Source organism: Corvus moneduloides, chromosome 3, assembly GCF_009650955.1.
Source record: "Corvus moneduloides isolate bCorMon1 chromosome 3, bCorMon1.pri, whole genome shotgun sequence".
In the NCBI taxonomy this organism is placed as follows: Eukaryota; Metazoa; Chordata; class Aves; order Passeriformes; family Corvidae; genus Corvus; species Corvus moneduloides.
The window spans coordinates 73,257,651-73,282,834 of NC_045478.1; the positions used below are offsets into that span (position 1 = coordinate 73,257,651).

General features: G+C 37.6%; 1 protein-coding gene across 17 annotated transcripts in view; it reads right to left on the bottom strand.

Annotated features, from left to right (window-relative positions):
- WDR64 (WD repeat domain 64) overlaps positions 1–25,184 on the bottom strand; it is a 70,701-nt gene that overhangs the window by 12,738 nt on the left and 32,779 nt on the right. For 15 of the 17 annotated variants that reach the window (XR_004238791.1, XM_032102180.1, XM_032102178.1 and 12 more), the window contains 10 exons: positions 24,383–24,522; positions 14,058–14,144; positions 11,255–11,381; positions 9,096–9,244; positions 7,984–8,107; positions 6,521–6,690; positions 4,605–4,781; positions 3,506–3,636; positions 2,140–2,217; positions 377–467 (listed from right to left, as the gene is read on the bottom strand). Coding sequence is in view for 16 of the 17 variants with exons in the window: in XM_032102180.1 (XP_031958071.1) it covers positions 377–467; positions 2,140–2,217; positions 3,506–3,636; positions 4,605–4,781; positions 6,521–6,690; positions 7,984–8,107; positions 9,096–9,244; positions 11,255–11,381; positions 14,058–14,144; positions 24,383–24,522 (1,274 nt within the window). In the remaining variant the exon portion in view is untranslated. The remainder of the gene's footprint in view (positions 1–376; positions 468–2,139; positions 2,218–3,505; positions 3,637–4,604; positions 4,782–6,520; positions 6,691–7,983; positions 8,108–9,095; positions 9,245–11,254; positions 11,382–14,057; positions 14,145–24,382; positions 24,523–25,184) is intronic. The other 2 variants (XM_032102183.1, XM_032102181.1) reach the window with 1 other exon arrangement.

Here is a 25,184-nt window from a genome sequence, read left to right on the forward strand (position 1 = left end):
GCGTGGCTGCAATGTAGAAGTGGTTCTGCTTTTATTCAAGTACTTCATGATTTGTGTATTTTACCTTCCCTCTTGAATCCTTCTATACCCCCATTTGAATGCCCGAATTGCAAGTGATAAACATCTGACCAACACTTCGATAATCAGCTATTCCATGTGTCACAGAGCCAGCTGACTGACAATGTATTCTTATTTCACCACCTCAGACAGTTTAATGACGTTAAACAAAGATAATTTCTTCATAATTCTTGATATTTAGTTTTGTGGATGGTATTATGGAGGGATTTTAGTAAGCTACAGTATTTTAAAACCAAAATGAAAAAGAAACAGAAATTTGTTTTGAATGCTACTAAATCCATCAAACCACCATACCTACCTCAGGTAAGTCCAAAGAACTTCTCTTGTGCTCTGGAATGGCACTGGCATCACTCCTCCCAGTAGCAGTAGAGGACAGGGAACTTCTTTTCCTGTGTGAAAGAAATTATTGAAGATCACTGACATTCAAGAATATACCATTTGATATCTGGAAATCAACATCACCCAGCATTAAAAAACACAATAAAATAGTACTTGAATTGATTAGACTGATTAGACTAAGGGTTATTGGTTTTATACATATTTTTTTAGTAACTAGGCAATATTTGCATATCACACAGCCAAGCTCTCCTGGCAGGAATTTTGAGCAAATGAAATCCATAGTAAATGAAAAGTAACATTGGTATTCATCATCAAGGCATGAAAGGGAAAAATTACCTGCATGCCAATGGCTTGTTCCCTTTCATTTTACACAGTACTTTCTCTGCAAATAGTTTTCAATTAATTATAGAAACTTATTTTCAATTTGTTATGAAAACTCTCAATAATGAGGTTTTGTGGAAGAAAATAAGGAAAGAAAATGGATGTGATCTTCAATGACTTTGTTTCTGAGTCAAGAAAAGTTCTGACTGTAACTAATAAGTGGTTCTTGCCACATAACTCACACCAATGTCACATCTGCTCTGTTTTTGGCAAGAGTATTTGAATAACTGGAATAGTTAGAAAGTATGCAGCTGGGGTAGTCCACTTAAATTTGGCAGGTGGCCATAACTTTGAAATTTTCAGTGTTTGATTTCACAGACATGCCATCATGCTTGAACATTTTTGTGTGTGTGTGTGTATGATCACAGTCAAATGTACCCAGGTGTCTTCCCAGTAAATACAAAACATTCTAAGACTGTAAAATTTTCCAAGTCATTGTAGGATCCTCCTGTTCAAGCATAGTAAAAAATTATCTTGGTTTATAAAAAAAATCTATTAATAAATTTTAATCACTCATTTTTTTAAATTTACCTATGATTTCTTAAACTAATCATTAAGTTATGATGTCAAAAAGAGAATTTATGTTCAATTAAGCAGCACTGATATCAAGTCGCATAAGCTACTTGAAGATTTTAAAACAACCTAAGACCATAAACCAGCTTTATGGTTCACAAGAGCAAAAAAGCTGTCTAATTGCTAAAATCTTAAAGCTGTGTAAGTATTTAAGCCATTCTGAGTCCTTTTGGCTACCACTGCCTTTGCATATCCACTGAAAGACAAGTGTTTCTGAAGTGATGTCCAGGTGCAATGCCATTCTTTCAAAATGAGCATATTTGGCTAAAATTCTCTTTTTCATCCAACACTACCAACCTATGGAAGCTTCCAGCTTGTTTTGAGAGGAATGTTGTGGCTAAACACTTTGATATGCTTGCCTCTTTGCTGAGAGTATCTAAAAGCAGGAGGATTTTATCAGGTTTAAAATAAATAAAAAGCCTGCTGCCACACAATTATCTTACAGAGATAGAAGAAGCTATGGTATACTGGAAAACTGATACCTGACAAAAGTATCTGTTGAATTCTTCAAGAGAATTGAGACGTATGAGGTCATTTAGAGGAAAAAAGGAGAGCTGAGTGGGAAAAAGAACGTATCATATGGTTTGACAAGCATTACGGAAGTTTAAGGATGGGAAAGTTAATTAAATGTATGGACTTGAATTGATTAAATACAAATAAAGTCTCAATTTAAATAAGCTATCTTGGAGAAACATTACATCATTTTACTACAACAAAATCCCAATTGATGGTGCCTGTCCCCAAGGAAGATAAAATGCACAGAATTACCTGGAAGAGAAAACACTGTGTACAAGGAATAATATGGCATTGACTCCAGAGCCCCGGCTGTCTTCATTAGTTTTACGCCTGAAAACAAAGATATTTGTACAGGACATGTCAGACAGGTTGTGTATTGTTCCAGAAAATGTTTCACATTTAACCTGTAATTAAAACAAATTAAACTTTTAATTTCCCAGAATGCATGTCACCCAAAGTTTTAGACAGTTTTTTCAGAATCAGTTAATCAGTTATGATGGATTAATGTCAGTGGAGATGACATACAAAATGTGCCTGTGCCAGGAAAAACAGGTACCTGACGGAATGATGAAAATTTTATTCAGCCAGGTATTTTCTTGAGGATTAGTATTTAAGAGGAAAGTGAGGTATCTTATGATGAAGTTAACTAGCTAAGTTATTGCTAGCAAAGTACTTTTTTCCTGGCACTCAGACAGTCATGGGAACCCTGGGTAAAGTACTCTACTTACAAAGCATTGGCTTTCCTGTCTTCCATGAATCCATATGAATTGGCTGCCTCATATATGGGGAAGCAAATACAAAGGAAGAGCCACTGTCTGAACTGCAGATAAGCTTTGATTATTTTCCATGGTAGAGAAAACTCATTTCACTTTCTCACAAACTTGCCAATTTTACACATGAAGGATGAAGTGAAACTCTTGGGTAGGATAGTTAAATATTGACTTTGTATGGGCTTAAAAGGTGTGTATTCCTTCACTAACACAGGAGCACTGCCATGCTGCTCCACTCAGTCTAACCAGACCTATTACCATTGTTCAGCTTACTGATGTAGCAGCTTATTGGGCATAAGAATATCTGGAACTACCCTATGCTCACTCTTTGTCACTTTCTCTGAAAGATCTTTACTCTCAAACCTCCAAAATCACATCAGTTTTCTCCTCATTGAATGTGACTTCTAGTCTTCTGAGTATGGACGGTGATAGAGATACTGATAATGTAGAACATCTGCCATTATTGTCTGAAGTAGAATTATTTCCAAATGTCAACCCAAACACAAAACTTCCAAAATAAGGATGTTTCTACAGCTCAGTAGCAGCCTCTAGTCAATGACTAGAGTGATTTATATAGGGAGAGTTTCCTTCAGTGGCAGTGCTGAGTTATGTTAAAACACTATTTTTAATTACATCATCCCTTCCCCAAATGACTCTCTTGATCACTTCTCCTACCTGCAATGTCAGGACTAGCTAGCAAAGTAATTTGAAGTGGGAGAAAGGAGGGCCCAGATAAATCACTACTTTAATTCCTGCTTGTAAATCACACTTTATATTTGGTCATATTGTAATTTCCAGTATGCCATTTGAAAAGGTTGGAGATCAAAAGGCATGAAAGCAATACTTACAGGCATTTCACAGAGGCAGATTCAAAATCCCACAAATTTATTTCACCATTTGTACTTCCTGTAGCTATCAATCTGCATCCTTCTACTTTTAAAACATCAAAACATTTAATTTCCACAGAAGATATAAAAGTCTACAAAGAAGATTAAAAGAAGAATTTGAGTAGGAGCATGAGTAGGACACTACAGACAGTGAAATGTTTTAACTGTTAATCTAACAAAATACCTAAACTGACAGTGTCTACAACAACTGCATATTGGATGCTATTTTAATACTATTGTATTTGAGCTAGATAGAAGCACCAGAGGGAATCAGGAAGTGATAGTATTGGGAGACTCCCTGCTGCAGAGGACAGGGGCCTCCAACCTGACCTGCTGTTTACAGCACAGTTGCAATTTTAGCATGTGAAAATAGGTGTAAGGGCTGAAGATTAATCAAAAGTAGGTATCTGTGGAGATACTCCAATCAAGTTCAAGGAAGAAGTCACTGAACAGAGATTTAATGACCTTTCCGTGAACATCATCCACATCTGTTACAAAGCTAGTGAAATTTTACAAGACAGGACTTAATTCTTGTGGACTATTCAATTAAAATGAAATATAAATTGAAACATAAATTTGACATTTTATTTTACCAAAGCAATAAGAAGAGAAAACGGAATCACTCTGATACTCAGCTTGATCCTTATGTGATGCTATTACTAAAGGTCAGCCTAGCTATAGCAAGAAAGACATCTCATTTCTGGAAGTGTCTGTATGAGAACCTCAGCTTACTATATTGTACAGGAATGTGAAGTGTATTTTCAGAGCAACTCCTTAATTATGGTGATAATCATGCAATGGAATTTTAGGAAGATTTAGCCCTTAGAAACAGTCATTTCTTACACAATTTATTCTGTGTATTTATTTCAGTGTACTGAAAAGACTGGAATCACAGAATCATAGAACGTGTAAGGTTGGAAGGGACCACAGTGGGGAATAATTATTCGGTTCTTGTCCTGTTGCTAAAACATGAAATCCTTGAAGGCACAGTAAACACTTTACTTTCCAATCTTCTGTAAATGGTGTCATGAATGATATGAAACTTTGAAGTGTTTCTCACCTCTGTATCATTTTTCAAAGAACTGGTGTTACATAGAAGCCGAATCTCTGGAAAAAAATCTTGTGTTTTTAAGGAGCCGGGCTTCAGTGACAGATATACAACTGGATTCCTTCGTGGAAATGGCACTACCTCAGGAAGCACCCATGTGACATATAGATCTGTTTGAGCTGAGTCACCCTATTAAAATAACAGACTTAATGAAAGAGGAAGGAAAAGGATTTCTCTGTTCATAAAGAATTACAGCAAGTGTGTACCAAAAGCTTGTTTTCTGTGACAAATTACAAAAACTGCTACAAGTATTAACTAACATATGCCTAAACTGCAAATTGAAGCTTCATCCAGACATATTCCAGCTCACCTTAAATTACCTGCTGTTATATTAGAAGCTGTGCAGCTGTGGAGTTCAGAGCTATTGATTTTACTCAGTTTAACTACCTCCTTAGAGTAAGTTGTCTCTTTAGTTGTAGCTGCTTATTTCATTAACATTGTTACTCTCCATTTAATATCTACCAAAACATCCAGCAAAAGTGATGGCTGTTCCAGTTGTGTGAGAAAAAGCTACAACTCAACTATAGCTTTGAGTCACTGATTCCTCCCCATCATGCCTAGAGGCAACTGGGAGTTACTTTGATGTTTTTCCAACTATAACAAATTCACTCTAGTATCTAGTTCCTGCTTTAACATTGATATTTCTGTCCATTTTGAAAAGTGTTACTGAAATCAGCTCCTTAGGTTTGCTACTGTTTTTATAGATGTCTTGAGCTGCAGAATGAAAAGATTTTAGTAAATCTTATGCTACTGAGTTTTTCAAACAAGAAATATCTTTAGGGAAGGACTAAAAATTGAGAGATATGTAGTAGACTCCTGCAAAGGATGAACTGTTTAAACTCCAGTTTACCTTGCTAACTACTGTATTTAGAGCCTTTAAAAACCCAACAATAAAAACAACCTGTATTTCTCATTATCACAGAAATACTTGTGGAAAAATGTTCTTCAAGTATGTGAAACAGTATTAATGTACTTAGATTCATAAAGACTTGGAGGAGATTCAACTCCTCACCAACCTGTTTGTCAAGGGATACATTTACATCATTTACAGTTAATGGATTGTTTAACAATTTCAGTAATAACACGGAGGAGCAAGTGGTGTGATGTAGTGTTTCAAAAAAGTCTGAATAAGAAAAGCAAACCCTGTATAAAGCAGATTTTCACTAGCAGAAGGCTCAAAAGAAAAAGTTATTTACTGAGATGAGAGCCTGTATATTTGGTTTTTTCCTAATATATCATCTGTCTAAAGCCACATTTTCTGCCTTGCACATAGTGGCTTTAAAGTTTCAGAAGAGTTTTGTTCCAAGTTAAACATTCCAATTTGAGGAACATGGTTTGCCTGAGAAATTAAGCCATAATTACTGTTATCTCTAAATGCATCCTTTTAGTTTTAGCTGAAGGGAACACAGAGTAGATGCTCAAAATTAAGCCAAGCGAGTCAATCTGATTTATTACTGCCTTGTTTCTTTGTATCAGTTCCTAAGAAGCCACTGTCTTAATCTATTAATTTTAAAGAAAAAGAAATAATCTTTTCACCAAAATATTATCCTTAGAAGCTCTTTAAGTAGACTAAACTCCATCTGTAGTAACAACACCAATATTTTAAAGCTGTTACCATACTGAAACCTCAATTGCAAATGAAAAAGCAAACTCAAGGAAAAAATTATAAGAATGCTGAAAACCAGCAATATACTACTAAACATTTTAACACTAGGCAGAAAGCTAATTTGATTGCATCAAAAAAGTAGATTGTTCCTTGACAGTTTCTAAAAGTTTATCTACTAATTAATAAAAAATCCTATTTTACCTTAAAAATGAGGGGCTACCAAATGAAATTAGGGGAGAAAAAAGAAGCATATTTGAAAAACCTGAATGATTTTCATCTTCCCTCTCTGCTCCAAAACAAGAATTGCATGTTGACCCTCATCAGCCTTCAGATATACTATCTTCAGCACATGACGCTTGTCTTTGCTGTGTTGTGCTAAAGGCAAGGCTTTAACTTCTTGCCCACTTTCAAACTCCCAAATTTTCACTGTTCCTACACAGGGATGACAAAAATGTAGAAAAGGGAATTAACTTTTAGCAATAACCTGTACTGCAAATTCAGAAGCTTAAATAGGCTCAAACAGGAAAAGGAGAAAGAAAGAGAAAATCCAATTTGAGGTCACTGGTCTTTCAAAATTTTTAACAGTATGTGTGTTTCTTAGCAAAGCAGCTGTAGGGACAAAAAACTTACCAGAAAACATCACTACCCTCTCAATTTTCCCATCTTTTTTCCCATGTCTATTTTTTTGTGCAGTCTGGGATAAAAGACCTCTGCTTATCTTACTTCTTACAGTTTCTGAGTAACATTAGCAGAGAGCAGTCAGAGTTTGGGCTACCTGGCAGAAGACTTTGGGTTCTGAATGACAGCAATGAGAGGGGGGACCTGATTGCTGGATTTGTCCCAGAGAGCTGGTGGTGAGAAGCAGAGACGGAATTTTCTTCAGTAAAGCAATTAATTATATGTGACTTGTATTTTGTAAGACTTGACAACATTCACCTTCTGTTGTGCTCTTAAGATCCATAAGGGGTGCAGTCTCTGCTCCCAAGTAGAAGCAAGAAATATTAGCCAGTATGCTGTGTGGAAAAAGCCATCATCTCCTCTTCAAGTGAGGCAGCTTTCATATATTTTACCTATTTTAATAATTCAGGTGTGTACTTTTGAAAATTTTAATGTGAGAAGAATTATTCTTTCATGTTGACAGATTATAAAATTATAAAAGCTTCCTGCACAATTCAATGTGCACTTGTGTACTGGAGAAATCTTGTCACATTACCTAAAACTCATGCACCCTGAATAACAGACATGAAAAATACAGGTAACATATCTATATATCTATATCTATATCTATATCTATATCTATGTATCTTCTAGTGTTCAATGACTGCAGACACTGTAAAATTGAGCTTAGAGACTAGAAAATTTTAAAACTACCATTCTTCCTCGGCAGCCATTTAGTTATAGATCTAAGTTCCTAAGTCTTATGAGGAAACAACTTTTCAGACCAAGAGCTTTGAAGACAGTCTTTCAAAGAGTAACAGGCTAAAAAAGAACCAGAGCCCAAGCAGCCAAAAATCACCCTTCTGTGAACCAACTATCAAATAGAACCTAGACAAGACACACACCCCCACTTCTACAGACTGACAGCTGTGCAATCAAAATTAATTCTGTCACTGAGACAGTCAAGGCAAAGAGTTCTGTCTGCTAATGTAATATGTAATTTTTTTAAAAAAGGTAATAAAAAGTAGTAAAGGTAAAAAAAAGGTAGTAATTATTTAATTGCTTTACCATCACATGCCCCAGTAGCAAGATAAACCCCATTTATTTCAATAGCTGCACAGGTCACTTCAGTATTCAGCCCATGTGCATCTTCTATTTGATATATTTGAGATCCTGTTTCTAGGTCCCAGACCTGAAAAAATAATATGAGAGTTATTTTCAACACATCCTCTAAAACTAGTCACATGTGTTCTACTGTAATAGGAGAAATTACTGCCAATAGCAATTTTTTTTACTGAAACACCAGTGTATTTTCCCTGAAAATGTCCCTCTCTCTAGGGAAGCCATCCAGGCAAGGGGAAGCTCTATTTCTTATGTATGCTGTGATAAGACTCGTGTTAAGTCAGAGAGACTGACATTAAATATAAAGAGTTTTTACAGTGCAAAAACAAAGAAATCTAACTAGAAAGAATTGTTTCAGTTATAGTTTCTGTGCAGAATATAGAAATGAGGCTTTTCATACACATTTGGTCCAAAAATGTAGAAACAACTATCTCTGATCATTATTGAATCCTTTTAGAAATTTAAGCAACACCTTATAATGAAATACCAGTACAAAATTTGGTCACTGTAGTGGGATAGCTCAGATTCAACTGGATTTATGAAGTAGCCACTGATTTAATATCCACTGTCTGGAATCTGATTTCCTGCAGCACCAAGTGCCCCAAATTATCTTGTAATTGTAATGGTGTTATAGCCATTGTGCTCTAAGGAAGGCAGGGTTTACAGTGAGAAATAACATCTTTACAGGGAGTATAAACTGAAAAAACCATTACACAAACAAGCCTTTCTCCACAGGAATGCCACATATCACCAACTGACCCAATAAAAGATGCTACCTCTCCCTACAAATTTTGCCATCTAATGTACCAACAGTTGGTGAAAACTGCAGGTTCTCAGTACCTCTTATGATTGTTGTCTCACTGTTAAAAAGAAAAGCTGGATCTTGTGAATCAAAATAGGGTTCATGGCTACCACTTCTCTGGATCTCAAAAATAGCCACAAAACCAACACTTTGAATAATAAATACTAATAACTTATCAAATCTCCTGATAACTTATTCCAAATAAAAAAGCTGAGAATTTTATTTTTCAGTACGAAGGGTGGCAACTTACACTCACCTTCAGTATTGACTGAGTGCAAATGCTGAGAATCTGGTGAAAAGCCCTGTTGTAAAGCAGAACATTGAGGCTTTTCTCATGTGTCTGAGGCAACTCTTTTGAATCTTGTATCACACTAGCTAGGGGATAAATATCAATGACTTCTGAACCTGCACAAGGTGAGAGAAGTGAGAATATATACATTTTGTGCATAATTACTTTTCCTGGAAATTAAAAGATTTTATGTAAAGCATAGGGTTCATATGAGTTCTTCCGAAGAGGATAGGGAATATTGTCTGTTTTTTGAGAATACCTGTTCTCTGAAGCAGAAAACATTCACACACAGTCCCCAAAAAGCACCAGTCAAACAATGGCTAAGTGTTTATCTGTCTTACACAATCCCCTGCCCACCTTTGATGGGATTGACATCCTGACTGCAAATGAGTAGAACCCATAAATCCTCCAGTCCCAGAGTTGGTTGGCATGAAATGGAATGAACCCAAATACATAAAACTCTAACTGGGAGATATATCACTCAAATTCTGGTTTCTGCTTTATTAGAGATAAAGCAATTCTATCTGCAGGCAATGATCATGCCTTTCCAGTACCTTCCTTTATACAGCAGTGCAGGTCTGAATGGTACTTTCCAAACACCTCTCAGTGCTCTCGAATCAGAGGGGTTGCAAAGACAGAGGCAGACGGGGACGATAAGACAAAAGAAAGGACAAGGTCTGTACAGTGCTCTCAAGCCAGAGAGCACATGCAGTCTCCCATTGTTAACTCCACTATCCCTGCCAGTCTGCCAGCAGAGGCGCAGCAGAGAGTACACAGCAAAGGAGGATATTGCCTAATCCTTGGCATAAGTCCAGGTGCAGAGGCCAGCAGCTTGTAAACAGGCACGGAAGGAAAGCTATGGCAATATTCAAATGAAGCATGAAGGTGAGCTGTGATTTATGAATGTTAGTGAATTACTAAGTGAAAATCTCCTCTGTAAAGCCAGGTACACAGCAATGAGAATTAATTAGCTCACATATAGCCTTAGTCTCTTGCCCTCTTCAGGGGCAGGAGGCATTCACTTAGACTTTTAATGGAATCATTAACAGAGTCTAGGACCAGACTTTCACAAATATTTAGGCACTTATAGAACCATTTTTTATAAGGGCAAGGTTACCTCATTTTGTCAAGGATCGACCTGTACAAATTCCCTACATTGCTAAGCCTTGAAAATCTCACCAGCATAAATTTGAAATGAAGATAGTATCTGTATCCTTAAGTGATTAAAAAATTCAGTAGAAACCACCAAGTCACTGAAAACAAAATGTTTCACATTCATCTTCTCAGATCTGACAAGCTTTGCAAGCTTTGTGCCTTGTTCCTAATCCAAGGACAGAAAAGGCTGTCTCCAAAGACAATTCCTTTATTTGCCTGGTACATCTCAGGCCTCTATAGCCCCAGAACAAGTTCAAAGCTGTCTTTTTTTGTGACTACATCTCTGGGGCAGACAAACCCTGCTGATTTCAAGAGTCTCTGCCTTAGATACAAAAGGCTAACATCCTTAGTGACAACTGCAAAGCTCTGGTCCCTCAGAGGTTGCAGGCTCCCTGCTACAGAGTCAGGAAACAGAGCCCAGAAACCCCAGGTTAAGTTCCCACAATATTTTATTCCTAATCAGTTGGACAGTGTGTCTATTGACACCTCAGATTGTGGGGCTGCCTGAAGCTACTGAGTTAAATAAGGAGCTTGAATATACTTGTGAGGACTCCACAGAGATTGCATGCTGCTGGTTTCATCTCCCAACAGGAGGCGGTGCTGGAGGAATAGTTAGCGGGAGTTCAATAGCTTAATAGCTTTCAAGAAATGACAAGTCTATATAACAATATCTGTAGCTTAATTTTGCTATGGGAGGCTCACCTTGCCTTCAGTGAAGCCTATCTCATTTCCTTTGGTTCCTGCTGTTAATTCCATGCTGCATATTTTCATACCATTTTCAAGATAGAAATTAGCACCATATTGTAACCCACTTTAAAACAGTCTTAATATGCAAATACTCTTGTCTCCCGGTATTCTGGGTATTCTCATATAACTCATTCCTGTACTCAATTTCAGTTGCATGTAATCATAAAGGAAATTGGATTCTAGGAAAAGGGGCATGCTCTCACACACCAACTGCAATAACATACCCATGAGAAGCATGCCATGATCATTGTCAAATACCATGGGAAAGGCATTCATCTCTTCAGGACTCCCTTGATTTTCGTAGAAGACCTGCAGCGGTGAAAGGGTCTGTATATCCCATACTCTAAAAACCTAGAGGGAGAGAGAGAGGAGAAAATCTAGTATTGTATCCTGACTGGATTTCCAACTCCTTTTTGTTTCTATGACATTAATATTATAGCCCCCAATGAAAATCACATTGTTAAGAATGGTACATCCCAAAATAAGCAAGATAAATATCAAAGGTATCTTTATCCCTATTTTACTAAGGATAAAATGCACAGAAAGGCTGAATTTTGTGGGCCTGAGAAGTCCACAGCAGAACCAGATCTCATGAAAACTGGTTCTACCCCTTAAGATGTCTCCATTGTGTGACATACTTTTCTGCCACATACAGATAAATGCCACTTGTTTAAAAACTTGTATTTGAACTGGACTATGAAATGGTGTGCAACAGTACAAAGATAAATTTCAGGGGCTACTGGATAAAGAAATTCCTGAAACCTTTGACTGACAGCAGATGTTAGACCAAATCAGGATCAGAACACATTGCAGAAGTATTATTTTTATGCACATAAAGTTCTTGTGCTCTCCTTTAGGAAATGCTACTGATTACAGTCAGGGTACCATCTTGTAAGGAGCACTTGATGTATTTAGATGTATTGGTTCTTTCAGGTTCAATGGAAAGCACAGCATCTGTTTTAAACTCTAGAATAATTATATGTTAGCAGCACTTTTCATCTTGCCTGATCAAAAACTGTGTTGAACTTACTGCTATCCCATGCAAACTATTTTTAATACTTCAAGAAATCATGATTTAATTTCTCAGATTCCATGGCCTGTAGTGTGGTGTATTTCTCTGCAAGGTAATTTTACTACGTTCTCAAAAGTTATTTTGTCATCACATCTTATTCATCTGCCATAACTGGTGAGTCGCATACAGGCATTTGTGCAAGTTATTTGTATTCACTCAATTGTGCTATTACTATGGCTGCATTTTAATTGGGATTTTAACACAAAGACACATGTTGGCACAACATCAGTACTCTCATAAATACTCTGAGTGTTGTGGTACTTTACAAAAGTCACAACCTGATTTTAAAGGATGTTACAGTGGATCCATCAGAATTCTGAAAAGGAAGGGAAGAAAAGGAACAGATACATCAATCAGTGTTTAAACAAATCACCTTTGGCACCCACCAGAGAGAAATTCATACATGAGTGTTTCAGAATTTTAAGTAGAAGAAAATTTCTCCTTAATATTTTGTTTGTTTTCAGGAAAACTCAAAAAGAAAGGACTCTAAAGAACTTTTTACTGAGAATAATTTTTCTCTGAGACAGTACTGAGTCAAAAGAATCATGTCCATCACATTCCTCTGATTGACTTCTGATTACATTTCAGAGTTCACTCAAACATGCAATTTCTAAAGCCTAGAAAAAGCAAAACAGTCATTGAGAAGCCTTGAAAAAGGAAATCCATTTGAACAGGAAAAAAAATTATGAAGCTCTTCATCCAGCTGAACAGTAGACCAGCAAAAACAGAAAGAAGAATCGATGGTGAGAATTGAGAAAGGGCAATATCGCAGGTGGATCTCCAAGCTCAGTGCTGGTACAGTCACAATTAGAGCATGTAAAAACAGGTCTAAGAGCTGAAAATCAATTAAAAGTAGGTATCTATGGAGATACTACAGTCAGGTGAAAATAATAAGTCACTGAACAGAGATATAATAACCTTTCCATCCAGATCTGTTAAAGTATTAGTGAAATTACACAAAACAAAAATGAAGAAAGACAATTCTAATAGTTTAATGGACCATTCAAGTTAAATTGGTCAACAAGTGAGGCATGGGTCTGACGTAATATCAAAGCAATAAAAAGAGAAGATGTTTTTATAGCACAGGTGAATATAAGTAAGAGCTTCCTGCACTATTTCTTGCTGCTTGTTCAGTCGTTATGGCCAGTACCACATTAAGAAAATGCAGTCACCTAAAGTGACAGCAAAAACCTAGATACATCACAGCATTCATAAATCTCTCCCCTGCCTTGTGGCTGCCTTCTCTTCCCAGCCCGTGGGGAGGGATGGGGAGATTACATAAACTCCTGCTCCACATGAGTAATTCCCACACATGGCACCACCAGTGTGGCCGCAAGATAAAATGTCAGTGCTGCTCATCTGCATCAGCACACAGACTGTGCATGAATCCATACATGAAGAGAGGCAACAAAAGGCATGCTGATTTAGAAATTAGGAAGTGACTACGGGGAGTGGCCTTAGGAGTATTTTGTTAATACTAACTTTACTATCCTACTTATTTATTGAAGAATTTCCCACAGCAGCCTGAGAAATACCAGGAATCCCTGAAAACCTTTGAGAACATATTCTTTACAGCAAAGTGCTTTTAGACTGTGTCTTCTGAAATCACAAAATACAGACCATATACAAGCAAACAAAACATATTAGGGAGGAGAAGGAATGTGGAAAGAAGGTGCTTCATGCTCTATTGGAAACAACCCACTGTTTCAACCTTATAGGGAAAGCTGAGCTGTACTTCCAACAACATTATATTTACTATGGTAACCTACATTAATGAGAAACTTGGTTTGGTTTAGTTGTTAGCAGAATTTGCCTTGACCCACAGACAGACTTTTTAAAGAGTTAGCAGCGCAGGGATTCTTGCCTGTGTTCCCACATTGTGACCAGCATTCTTCACACAGTGGGTATCAGGGCACAGGGGCATGCAAGAAATGCACATTCCATCTCTTTCCTACCTTGGCGGCAACAGCCCCAGTAAACGACTCTGTTATCCTCTCCAGGATTGCAATCTGGATCAGTTCCTTCTGTGCTGGGGTGCTCTTCTTGTGTCATTCATTTTTCAACCCAATGGCAAAATCACATAGTTACAGATGGAATTTCTACAGACACTGATAAAAATTGGGAACCAAATCCCCCCAGAATTCAGTGGGAGTTCTTGCCACTGAGACCCCTTCTGAGCCCTCTAACATCCCTTGAAAAATTCAAATGTCTATATTTGCATTCATAAACACTTTCCTCTTGAACGCCACCTTCAAGCCCTAAAACTCAGAACACAGAAAAAAGTCTGAACAATCTCTTCCGTTGGCTCTAAAGCCTATGTTTTATGATCACGTAAAACCAGCAACACACCTCTCTTCTTTTTTCCTTAATACATTTGAAGACAAACAGAAGGCAAAAGGTTCATCTTAAAAACTAAAATGTGAAGAGCAGAGGGAAATAGAGAAAAGATGGGAAATAGGGCCAGAAAAAATTGGTAAATAAATTTTTTACATGCTCTCAGTAAAAACAATAAAGTTCGGTCTTGGGAACATTTATCTCTTGCCAGGTTTTTATGAGGATGCTACTGTGGAAACATACTTTGACTTTGGAAGAAGCAAATCCTGTTCTCCTTTCTATCTGTAATTAACTGAGATAGATAAAGACTAAAGAAGTTTAGGTTTTGCCCCTTCCCCCACCAAAACATAATCCCTTCAAATTACTGATAGTTAAGAATAAGTGACTTTAAAACACTGTTCTACAGGAAATATCTCAATAACTCTCAGAGGAAACAGTAACTCTCTTTTAGTTCTTCCAAACTCTCACATTCTGCTGACACTTTTTGAAAGTTAAAGAATATTTGTTTTTTGAAAAAGTCAACCTTCCTCAATTTTACAGAATGGTGATGCTGCAAGTCTTTAAAAGGACTTATGAAAAAACACTTATGCAGGAAAATCCAAAATCCAATCACTCTTCGGGCAGAAAGAAGTTGCGCTAGCCACAGTATTCACTGTAGGCATAGACAAGGAAGAGTAAGGAACAATTAAAGTAGATTTTTTTGTTGAAGTGTTTAGTTTATATGCTCCTGTTTGCTACTCTGTTCACCTGTTTGAGAGGGTCATTTAAGGCTCCATGGTCTAAGTGAAAAAATTCACAAATTCATACAGAACATCTGAGGCCTCAAAGACAAAAATCATTAGGCATGAATGTCAAACTGCAGTTCTGCTTGCTGTGTTATTTAATAGAGTAAGTTATCTGCAGAGAGTGCCTATATGTGTCTTGTGATCCCTGAAGGTGGTCCTGCAAAGCACTACAACTCCCTGTCACAGTGGGAACACTTAGGAACAAATTGATGTCAATGGGATTGCTTGCGAAGTTAAGGGAAGGAGGATTTAGCTCTAATCATATTAATGCAATGTGGTGCAGCAGACAGTACTATAACTACTGCCTTATTGAGACAGCCACCTGACAAAATTCAAAAGTATGAGCATTCCAAATCACTTCCTCAGATAGTATGATTAATCTGGCAGTCTATAAAATTACTTACTTTTCCCAAACATGAAGGGATTCTGGAAAGAAATGAAACTGTCATATGCAACAGTGAATCTAATTACATAGTAACGAGCCTGAAGGATATATACTGGGTGCTGCTATTTAGAGTGTGTAAATGCTTTGCATGTCTTGTCTCTATACTGTGTGCAGGATGTGCAGCCAACAGACAGACCTGGTCCTTGCTGCAAAGACAAAATAACACTCAACACTTCTGGAGAACCGCTTCAGTGGACATTTAGATGGTGTGGGGGACAGAAACAGGAAGCTAGGGGTGTAGGACAGAGGCGGCTGCCCATGGATACCTGAATCAGAAGTTAAAAACCAGGTAAGGTTCCTCCTGTCAATCTTCAACCAATCTTAGAATGATTTTCTCACCTTAGACAAAGTTTTCTAAGGAATTTTACTTTTTCATGGAAGAACAACAGCTGTGTTGGAAGGGACCTTTGGAGATCACCTTGTCTAACACCATGGTTCAAGTGAAGCCACACAGAGCAGGGCCACGTCCAGATGGACTTGAAATATCTCCAAGGATGGAAGTTCCACAACTTCTCTGGGCACCCTGCGTCAGTATTTGGTCTCCCACACAGTAAAGAAGTGTTTCCTCATGCTCAGACAGAAGCTCCTGTGTTTCAGTTTTCATTGCCTTTGTTCTGGTCATTAGGAACCACTGAAAAGATCCTGGTACCATCTTCTTTACACCCTCCGTTCTAATATTTGCATACATGGATGAGATATCCCTTGAGACTTCTGTAGACTAACTTTGTAGTGACTTTTATTTTTGCAGACTACCTAAGGCACAGAGTAATTTGAATATTAGAAAACAGGACAGGAAATAACAGAAAATTGGGTATCTTACATGAAAAGTCTGAAGAATATTCAATGTTATTGAAGGATTATGCAATATAAGAGGAGAATAAAATTCTTAATATCTGGGAGAAACAAATAAACCAAAGAGAATAAAAGCACAGCAGTAAGAGAACTTTGGGTTTCAAAGCTGTATACAAAAGTGTATCTGATATAGATGTGGCCACATAATTTTTGTGAAGGATGACTGGAGCAGATTTCCCAAATGCCTCTTTTTCAAATTATCTAGATTAAATTTAATATTGTTGCTCTATGGTACATTCCAGTAACAGCCATGATTAGCATGGTTTGACATAAGTTAAGCAGTGTGTTTCCAGCTGAGTTGCTCTCAGTTTTCAGGAAGACAAATGACTGTACTACAAATATATCCTTATAATAATGTCACGTGCTTTCAAAACAGGTTAGACAAACATCCACACTAACAGGCACTGATACAATCACCTGCTCAGTTACAGACAGAAAATGACACTTATGACTTCCCACAGGGATATTGCCCAGTCTATGTTAAACAGATCAGGAGACAGAAGACAGGAGACTGATAACATTAGGGGTTGAGTAAATTTACAAAAGTCAGAAAATGACAGAACTAATAACATATCTTACCTCCCTTTATCTTCTCTGAAATGCTAAAAATCTACCCTTAGTTTGTGTAAGAATAAAGCTAACATATGTACAACAGAATTACTTCAGGATGGGCAAATTTTAGGAAGGAAATGTTTATGTGGTTGCATCATGTTGGCTGCATTAGATTTAAAAGAAATTGTGAATGGAATGAAACTCTCCCATGCCCCAGAATGGAGATGTGAGAAATCTTATTGCACTACTCTCCTGCCATGTGTAAATGTGTGCATTGCTCTTTAGCCAGCAAAAAATGAAATTACTTTTAAAATGAAAAAACCGAAGAACAATGATTTCACTTGTTTAACACAAGGGTTTTGTGTTTACAAATGATACTGTACAGTGGTTTAAAGACTGGGAATATGCTCCTTATATGAGCCCTACTGATCATCAAACAAAACTGGTTTTATGAACTGAAGCCTGTAGGCTCAAATCTTCTTCTCCTGACTCACTTAGGTGGTTTAATTCAACCAAACCCACCACTGGAGATGTTCTAGTAAAATCAATGAAACGACTGGTGAAGTACATATTGGCTTTCTGACTTCCACTGACAACTCAAATAGGCAAGATATGAAGTTGTAGCCTCCACTGTTCAAGTTCTGAATCCCCACTCTGCACTAAGTGAGAGAGAGTGGCTGTCATTGCTCCACAGCCTTTCAGTACAAGAGCTGGTCTGGTCTCTGCCATTAGCCTTAACCTCCTTGCTTCCACAGAGTGTAACATCATCTTTCAGGCCTGCTTCCTGCCACAAGCTCAATAGCCCCTGTGCCTATGAGTGGTTTTCTTTTCCCCTTGATGCTTCCTGAATGCACTCAATCAGTTCTGTAATATGACAAAATTAAGTAATAAGTGTTTCATGATGCAGGACGAAAAGAAGAATGGGCAAACTATAGAGAGATAGGGGCAATGAAGGACTGAGTGACATGAATGAGAGGAAAAAAAAAACACAGCAGAGATTTCCTATGCAGTATTCTTCTATCTGTGCTGAAGCATCAAGACAGTTTTCTATTGTTTCTTTACCCCACAGACTGTTCTCATATTACCATACATTCTGTAAAAGTCATTCTTCTGTTTATTGGGCCCATCAGGAAAAAAGCAAACAAACAACTATAGCAATTTCTATTAACTTAGAGTACTGATATTTGTAGAAATATGCACTAGTGGTAATTTAATAACCAGGCAGATCAAATACCTTCATACAGGACAACCTTGACTTGCTTGGCTTGAAACTCGTCAAAATTCATTGTCTATCTAGTGTATCCTGAAGCATCTGAGGATGCTGCTTAGCTGTAATTCCAAGTTCAAAGCTGGCTTTTTTAAAAGGACTTAATGTATTCTACCAGCCTTTCTTGTCTATAAAAAAGATGTTGCTTCAGTGCTTGAATAAGCCATATTATTTTACTTTGTAGAGAAAAGGTGTAAAATAATTCTAACTGTAGGAAATACATCACTTATTCCTCTTTTTATTTATTTTCTGTTCCCAAATGATAGGTATCAATGATATTACAACCATAAATCTAGAGACAGGCTTTGGCAGTCATCTTGCAAAAAATGTTTCCTGAAAACTGCTTTAGTGCCTTCTGCAGAATAATTCCAATCAAAGAGTTATACAGATTCGCATTTACAGTTATGTACTTATGCTTTTACTTTTATGCCAATAACCTGATCTATGATATAACGTCCTGACACTTTAGCAACCATGTATTCTATGAAAACCTGAGCCTGTATTTTGGTACAATGACACAAAGGATGAGTTAATACCTTCAGACAAATTTAACAGTAATTCCTTTTTGGAAGTATTTTCAACCAATGGAAGTCAAGACAGACACACTGTAATTGTAGTTGTGATGTATGTAGTTCCTGTTGGTCTGTGGTATATAGTTTAACATATGATTGTGCTTGTGGGAAATCTCAGCACAAGATTCAGAGCATGTTCCTATGATTAGAAACACATGGGTCACATCACCATTTCAGATCTTCTTGTAAATTCACTTAACTGAATTGCTGAAGAAAAAGACACAGCTGTGGACTACAGCTGTAACTGCACCTATGCAAACTGTTATCTCTAAGGTCTTCACAATCTGGAAGATCAGGAATAAACTTATTTCCATGAATATTATACTCTGGAGCAAGTTCAGCAACACAGAATTATAACAATTCCTGCCTTGGCCCTCCCCTCTACCTCAGTGTCACTACTATGGAAATACTAATTCATACGACTAAAGGTCATACAGAAATTATATACAAATTAATGTCTCTGCCTAATCTGTAGATATTCTTATGTTATAAACCCAATTAAACTAAGTTTAATTTTTGTGATAGGAGAATTAGAAAAATTTTAATAGCTGCCTGACAACTGTTTACTAATAATTAGTTCTATCAAGAAATCTTTATAATATTGGAGAAAACAAAATGCTTATGTGCTGTAATAGCTAAAGAAATCTTCATTTTCTTAAATAGAACCAGTGTTCGAATTCAAATTCCGAAACAGTTTCTTAATTGTAGTTGTAATTTTTTTTGTTATTACTGGCTCAGGACAACTTGTTTTCAGTTAGATTAAATACCACAGAGCTCTCTTCAATGCTTTCCAGAAATCTGTATTCGCCAAAAATGCCACCAAGTAAATAAAGAAGTCTGCTCCAAAAAGAAGACAACACTGTTTCTTCTGCTGACAAAACCAGAACTGATCTAGTGAAATGTACTAGTTTTGACTGGGGTAGAGTTAATTTTCTTCCCAGTGGCTGGTATGGGGCTGTGTTTTGGATTTGTGCTGAACAGAGGTTGGTAATACAGAGATTTTTTTGTTATTGCTGAGCTGGGCTTCCACAGAGCCAAGGCCTGCTGAGTAATCTGTATGTCTGGAATCTACCTCACAAAGTTAACACACTGATGCCTGCCTCCCTTCCCTTCTCCTGGGATCTACTCTGTTTTCCATGCTCTGTGACGTCCAGACTGTTAGAATTAATAATCTTCTAAGCTAGCTCTTCCACTATAATATAAATCCCCTGTGATTTCTAACTTCTTTCACTAGTGCTGTGAAACCACAGTTTCGGATTTGTTCATTTTTACATTTTTGTATAAACTACAACGTACATTTCTGTTCTGTAGTATGGAACTAAGGCTAACACCATCAAATACATCCCCCAGTACTCTGGTAATAGATGTGTAACATTTGTGGCATCTTTAAAACCATTCACTGCAGGTTTTGAGCCCTTAATTCTGCCAATACTTCTTCAGACTGCAACGCTTTGCTGCAGCACAAGTCTGAAACCAAAAGCCAATGTGATCCCTTATTTTTGAACTCTGTAGAATAAATCAGTTACATACAGGCTGCAGAGACATTCTTGTGAGCACATTTGATATTGCATAAAAATATCTTTACAATGACAAGGAACTTCTCAATATAGTTCAAGAAAAATAGCCATAAAGTTTAAAATCAGTCTGAATCCTCAAATGTACCAATTATGTAACAAAGATAACAACTGCAAACCTAAATTTAAAAAAATTCAAAGTCCCTACTTTTCACCTTTTTTGCAACTTTAGTTGAAAATAGCACAATAAAAAAGCTTCTATTTTAACATGGATAGCTGATATGGTTTAGGTTAAATTTAACTTTGGGAAGGTTCTGAAAAAGTATTAATTAAATTTTCCCAAGCTTTTCCCTAGTTCTCCTATTCTGTCAAGTATTTATTGTAAAATCTATATAAAGAGATTTTGCTTTGCTAGGATACAATGCTTCTATGAGATCATTGATATGTCTCTAACTTATTTTCAGTATAGATATATAGGCTGTCCATATTTTGCTTCAGCGGCCTCCTATATCACAGTCACTGAAAGATTGAAACAAAACAGAGAAAACTATTTTGATTTTTTTATGCTAGGCAGATGGAAAAGCAAGTTGGTCTTTGTTTTTTACGTGGAAACAAATTAAATGTTTAAAGTAAAGTTAAAAGTTCCCTGAGAAGTTGCACACCTCTGTTTAATTCCTGTTTCTTGACTATCAAACAGAAATGTGCTTTAAGTAGGTTGGAAGCAATCCTGTTACAGCTGACCACCTTGTGCTATTTGGTATACTATGTATCATCTATAGATTGCATATTTGAGGTACAGAGTGATCAGCACTTTATTTGAAAATCTGTGTTTAGACTTCTCTGTGAGGGATTCCTTCTTTTTTGATATAGTTTTCACTATGACCACAAGATTTATCTGACATTTGAAAGTCTAGGAATTTACGTCTATTTTTTTGAGGCTTTTCTTTTTTTTTTTTGAGAAGTGTAATTTCAGCCTTGTAACTCATTGCACTATTTAAAACACGCATAGCTTTTAATTAAAACATACTTTCATATATTCATTTGCAGATACAAGTGGTCTTACTGACGTCATTGGCACAACTCAGCTATATTTAGTTAAGATCACATGTCCACATAGTTGGAGACTTTTAAAATAGATTTTGCTTTCTTATGAATCATCATACTGAATCACAGAAAAGCCCAAAAGGGCCCTCAAGAGATCTACATTTACTGCCCCAGGGGCTTCATTCTCAGTTGCTTTTCCATAAATATCTTAATGTTCATTCATTCCCCTTAAGTCATGTCTTACATCTTACTGCATTTTTCCTACATGTATAGCTTGCAGGCTATCTGTCAAAACCCTCCTTAATCCACAGTAATGCATGCCTGTAGCAAAGTTACAGTTACTACAGAACAGACAGGTATAGGTTTATAGGAGTGAGGAAGGGGGAAGGGTTATAGCTCCAGGATTATGTGAAGATGGGAAATTTTGATAATTTATTTTCAGCTAGTATTACTTTTAGAAATGTGCGGGATTTTTTAAGAATAAGATTAAAGAAGTGAAAATGTGGTATTTACTGTCACCACAATGAGCAGTAGTAAGCAATTAGAGCAGAGGAGTGGCATGGGCAGGAATATTTCCTACATAACCCAATAAAAATCTGGAAAACTTTGAGATAAATGGATATCTCGGTTGACTAATTACTTTATTGATTTATAGGAGCTATTTTTCATAGATCATACCTTCAATTTCAATGGCCATTCTGAACTCTAATACTTCTGCTCAAAGCCTGCAGCTTTAACCAGTTTGGGGTAACTGGTTGATTTAGTATCTATCCTCTCTACTCCATCATTGTAGATGCTAGAAGATATTGAGTAGTGCTAAATATTGAAAATATTGCACTGGACCACTCTTGAAAGAGTTCCATAGCCATTCACAACTACTCCCTCAGGGGCTTCTCTTTTATTTTTACACATATTTACAGAAGTTTTTATTCTCTCCTGAAAAGTGACAAATGATATAATGATATAAATCACCAACACCATGATTCCACCAATAACTTCTTGTAAACCCATCTATTTCCAGCAGAATCTTACAATATTTGGTAGAAGAAGTGTTTTTACTGATTTTATTAGTATTCCTGTTCATGGGCAATGCTTTGGATCAGTAAGCTTTGTAAAAGACACAGCTTAGAAAGAGATCAATAGCTGAACAAGATACATAGAGACACCAGAAGAACTCCACCTATGGATTTAAGCAGGCAGGCAGAGAGAAAGGTAAAAGAGCTGCAGGAAATTTTTGCAGGTGATCACTACTGAATGAAGCATTTGAGTACAGGTTCTGTTTTAATTCTGACAGTTGCTAAAGTAATACAGAAATTATCAGAATGTTAATATCTACTATTGTACACATTTTTTTATCACACTTGGGAAGATAGTATGTCAAATAGTTCCATTCTTGCTTCTCAACATAAAATAATTTGGAAATGTTAAACTAAACCCTGCCTTTTAATTAAACAAACTGATAACCAATTACTATCAGAAGTGCTTACTCAAAAATAGATTCCTACTTGAATTTCTAACATTGATTTCACAGAATCACAGAATCATTTAGGTTGGAAAGACCTCCAAGATCACCGAGTCCAACCTCTGACCAAGCACCACCTTGTCAACCAGATCACGGCACTAAGTGCCACATCCAGTTGTTTCTTAACACTTCCAGCGATGGTGACTCCACCACCTCCCCGGGCAGCCCATTCCAATGTTTAACAACCCTTTCTGTGGAGAAATTCTTCCTGATATTAAACCTAAACCTCCTCTGGCACAGTCTAAGGCCATTTCCTCTTGTCCTATTTCTAGTTGCCTGGGAGAAGAGGATGATCCCCACCTGGCTGCAACTCCCTTTCAGGCTGTTGTAGTGAGTGATAATGGCTCCTCCCCGTCTCCTTTTTTCTAGGCTGAATACCCCCAGCTCCCAAGGCCGCTCCTTGTAGGACTTGTGCTCCAGGCCCTTCATCAGCCTCATGTCCTTCCCTGGACATGCTCCAACACCTCAATGTCCTTCCTAAAGTGAGAGGCCCAACAATGAACACAGGATTTGAGGAGTGGCCTCACCAGTGCTGGGTACAGGGGGACAGTCACTGCCCTGGTCCTGCTGGCCACACTATTGCTGATACAGGCCAGGATGCCACTGGCCTTCTTGGCCATATGGGCACATTCCCAGTTCAAGTTCAGCTGCTGTTGACCAGTAACCCCAGGTCCTTTCCTGCTGGGCAGCTTTCAGCCACTCTCCCCCAAGCCTGTAATGCTGCCTGGGGTTGTTGTGGCCGAAGTGCAGGACCTGACACTTGGTCTTATTGAACCTCACACTGTTGGCCTCAGCCCATCGATCCAGCCTCTCCAGATGCCTCTGCAGAGCCCTCCTACCCTCCAGCAGATCGACACTCCCCCAGCTTGGTGTCTTCTGTGAATTTACTGAGGGTGCACTTAGTCCCCTCATCTGGAGCATCAGTAGGGATATTGAGCAGGTCTGGGGATCACCTCTAGAGATTGGCTGCCAGCTGGATGTGGCACCATTCACTACAACTCCCTGGGCCTGGTCATCCAACCAGTTCTTAACCCAGTGAAGGTGCATCTGTGCAAGCTGTGTGTGGGCTGACAGATTTTCCAGGTGTGTTCTATGGGGGATGGCCTCGAAGGCTTCGTTGAAGTCCAGGTAGACAACATCCACAGCTTCCCCTCACCCACCAGGCAGGTCACCTGGTCATAAAAGGACACCAGGTTAGTCAGGCAGGACCTGCCTTTCCTAAACCTGTGCTGGCTGGGCCTGATCCCTTGGCTGTCCTGTATGTGCTGTGTGATTGCACTCCAGATGATCTGTTCTATAACTTTGCGGGGCGCTGAGGTCAGGCTGACAGGCCTGTACTTCTCTGGATCCTTCTTGCAGCCCTGTTTCCTTGAAGTTCAGAAAAGTGTTTTACCTTTGCACAGGAAAGGCTGATGACATGTTGATCTTTTTCATTGGTCACAATTTCCACAACACTGTGTCTGTGTCCTAATAGCTTCCCTGTAGGACTAAAATTAACAGCAGGATTCCACAAACGAAGGACTCTGTCATTACCTGAAAGAAAAAAAAAATGAAATATATATAGTTAGAAAGATTGAATAGTCACTTGTACTGCAAATAAGCTTTGTAATTGAGAGCTTAGTGTTCATAAGTCTGTCCTTTCATTCAGGTAGACTACTCCCATATAAGGATGTGAATTTTTCATTCTAAGGGATGGATTCCAGCTTATGTTTCATTGCTAATCCCCAAACACATATTAAAAATGCGTAACTGATTAGCTTTTCAAAGCCTTTTTATTTTACTAGAGGAATGGTGGTGACACTGAATGGGACTACATGGACTAGTCCCAGAGGAGCAGAGCACTTTAATAAAAATACAACTGGGCTTCATATTTTTTTGTTTCCTTCAAAGACGTAATTTAGAAAAATGTAAAAAAATTTTTGTGTCCATTTAGCCAGGACACAAAGGGATAACCTCCTCTATGGAAGAACATGCAGAAAGGAGTGGGCATGAAAGCTGATGGCAGATAGGAAATAGTAACTGCTGATGATTGAGTTTGTAGTAAAGAATTAGGTGTTTCATTCTTATCTGTATGTTCAAACTTCAAATTTGCCTACAATTTAAGGAATAATCTTTGATTGTGTTATAGCTGAATCTTCGGTACTATTTTGCTAACAGCTTCCATAAATATTTCAAAACACAAAGATGTTAAAAAA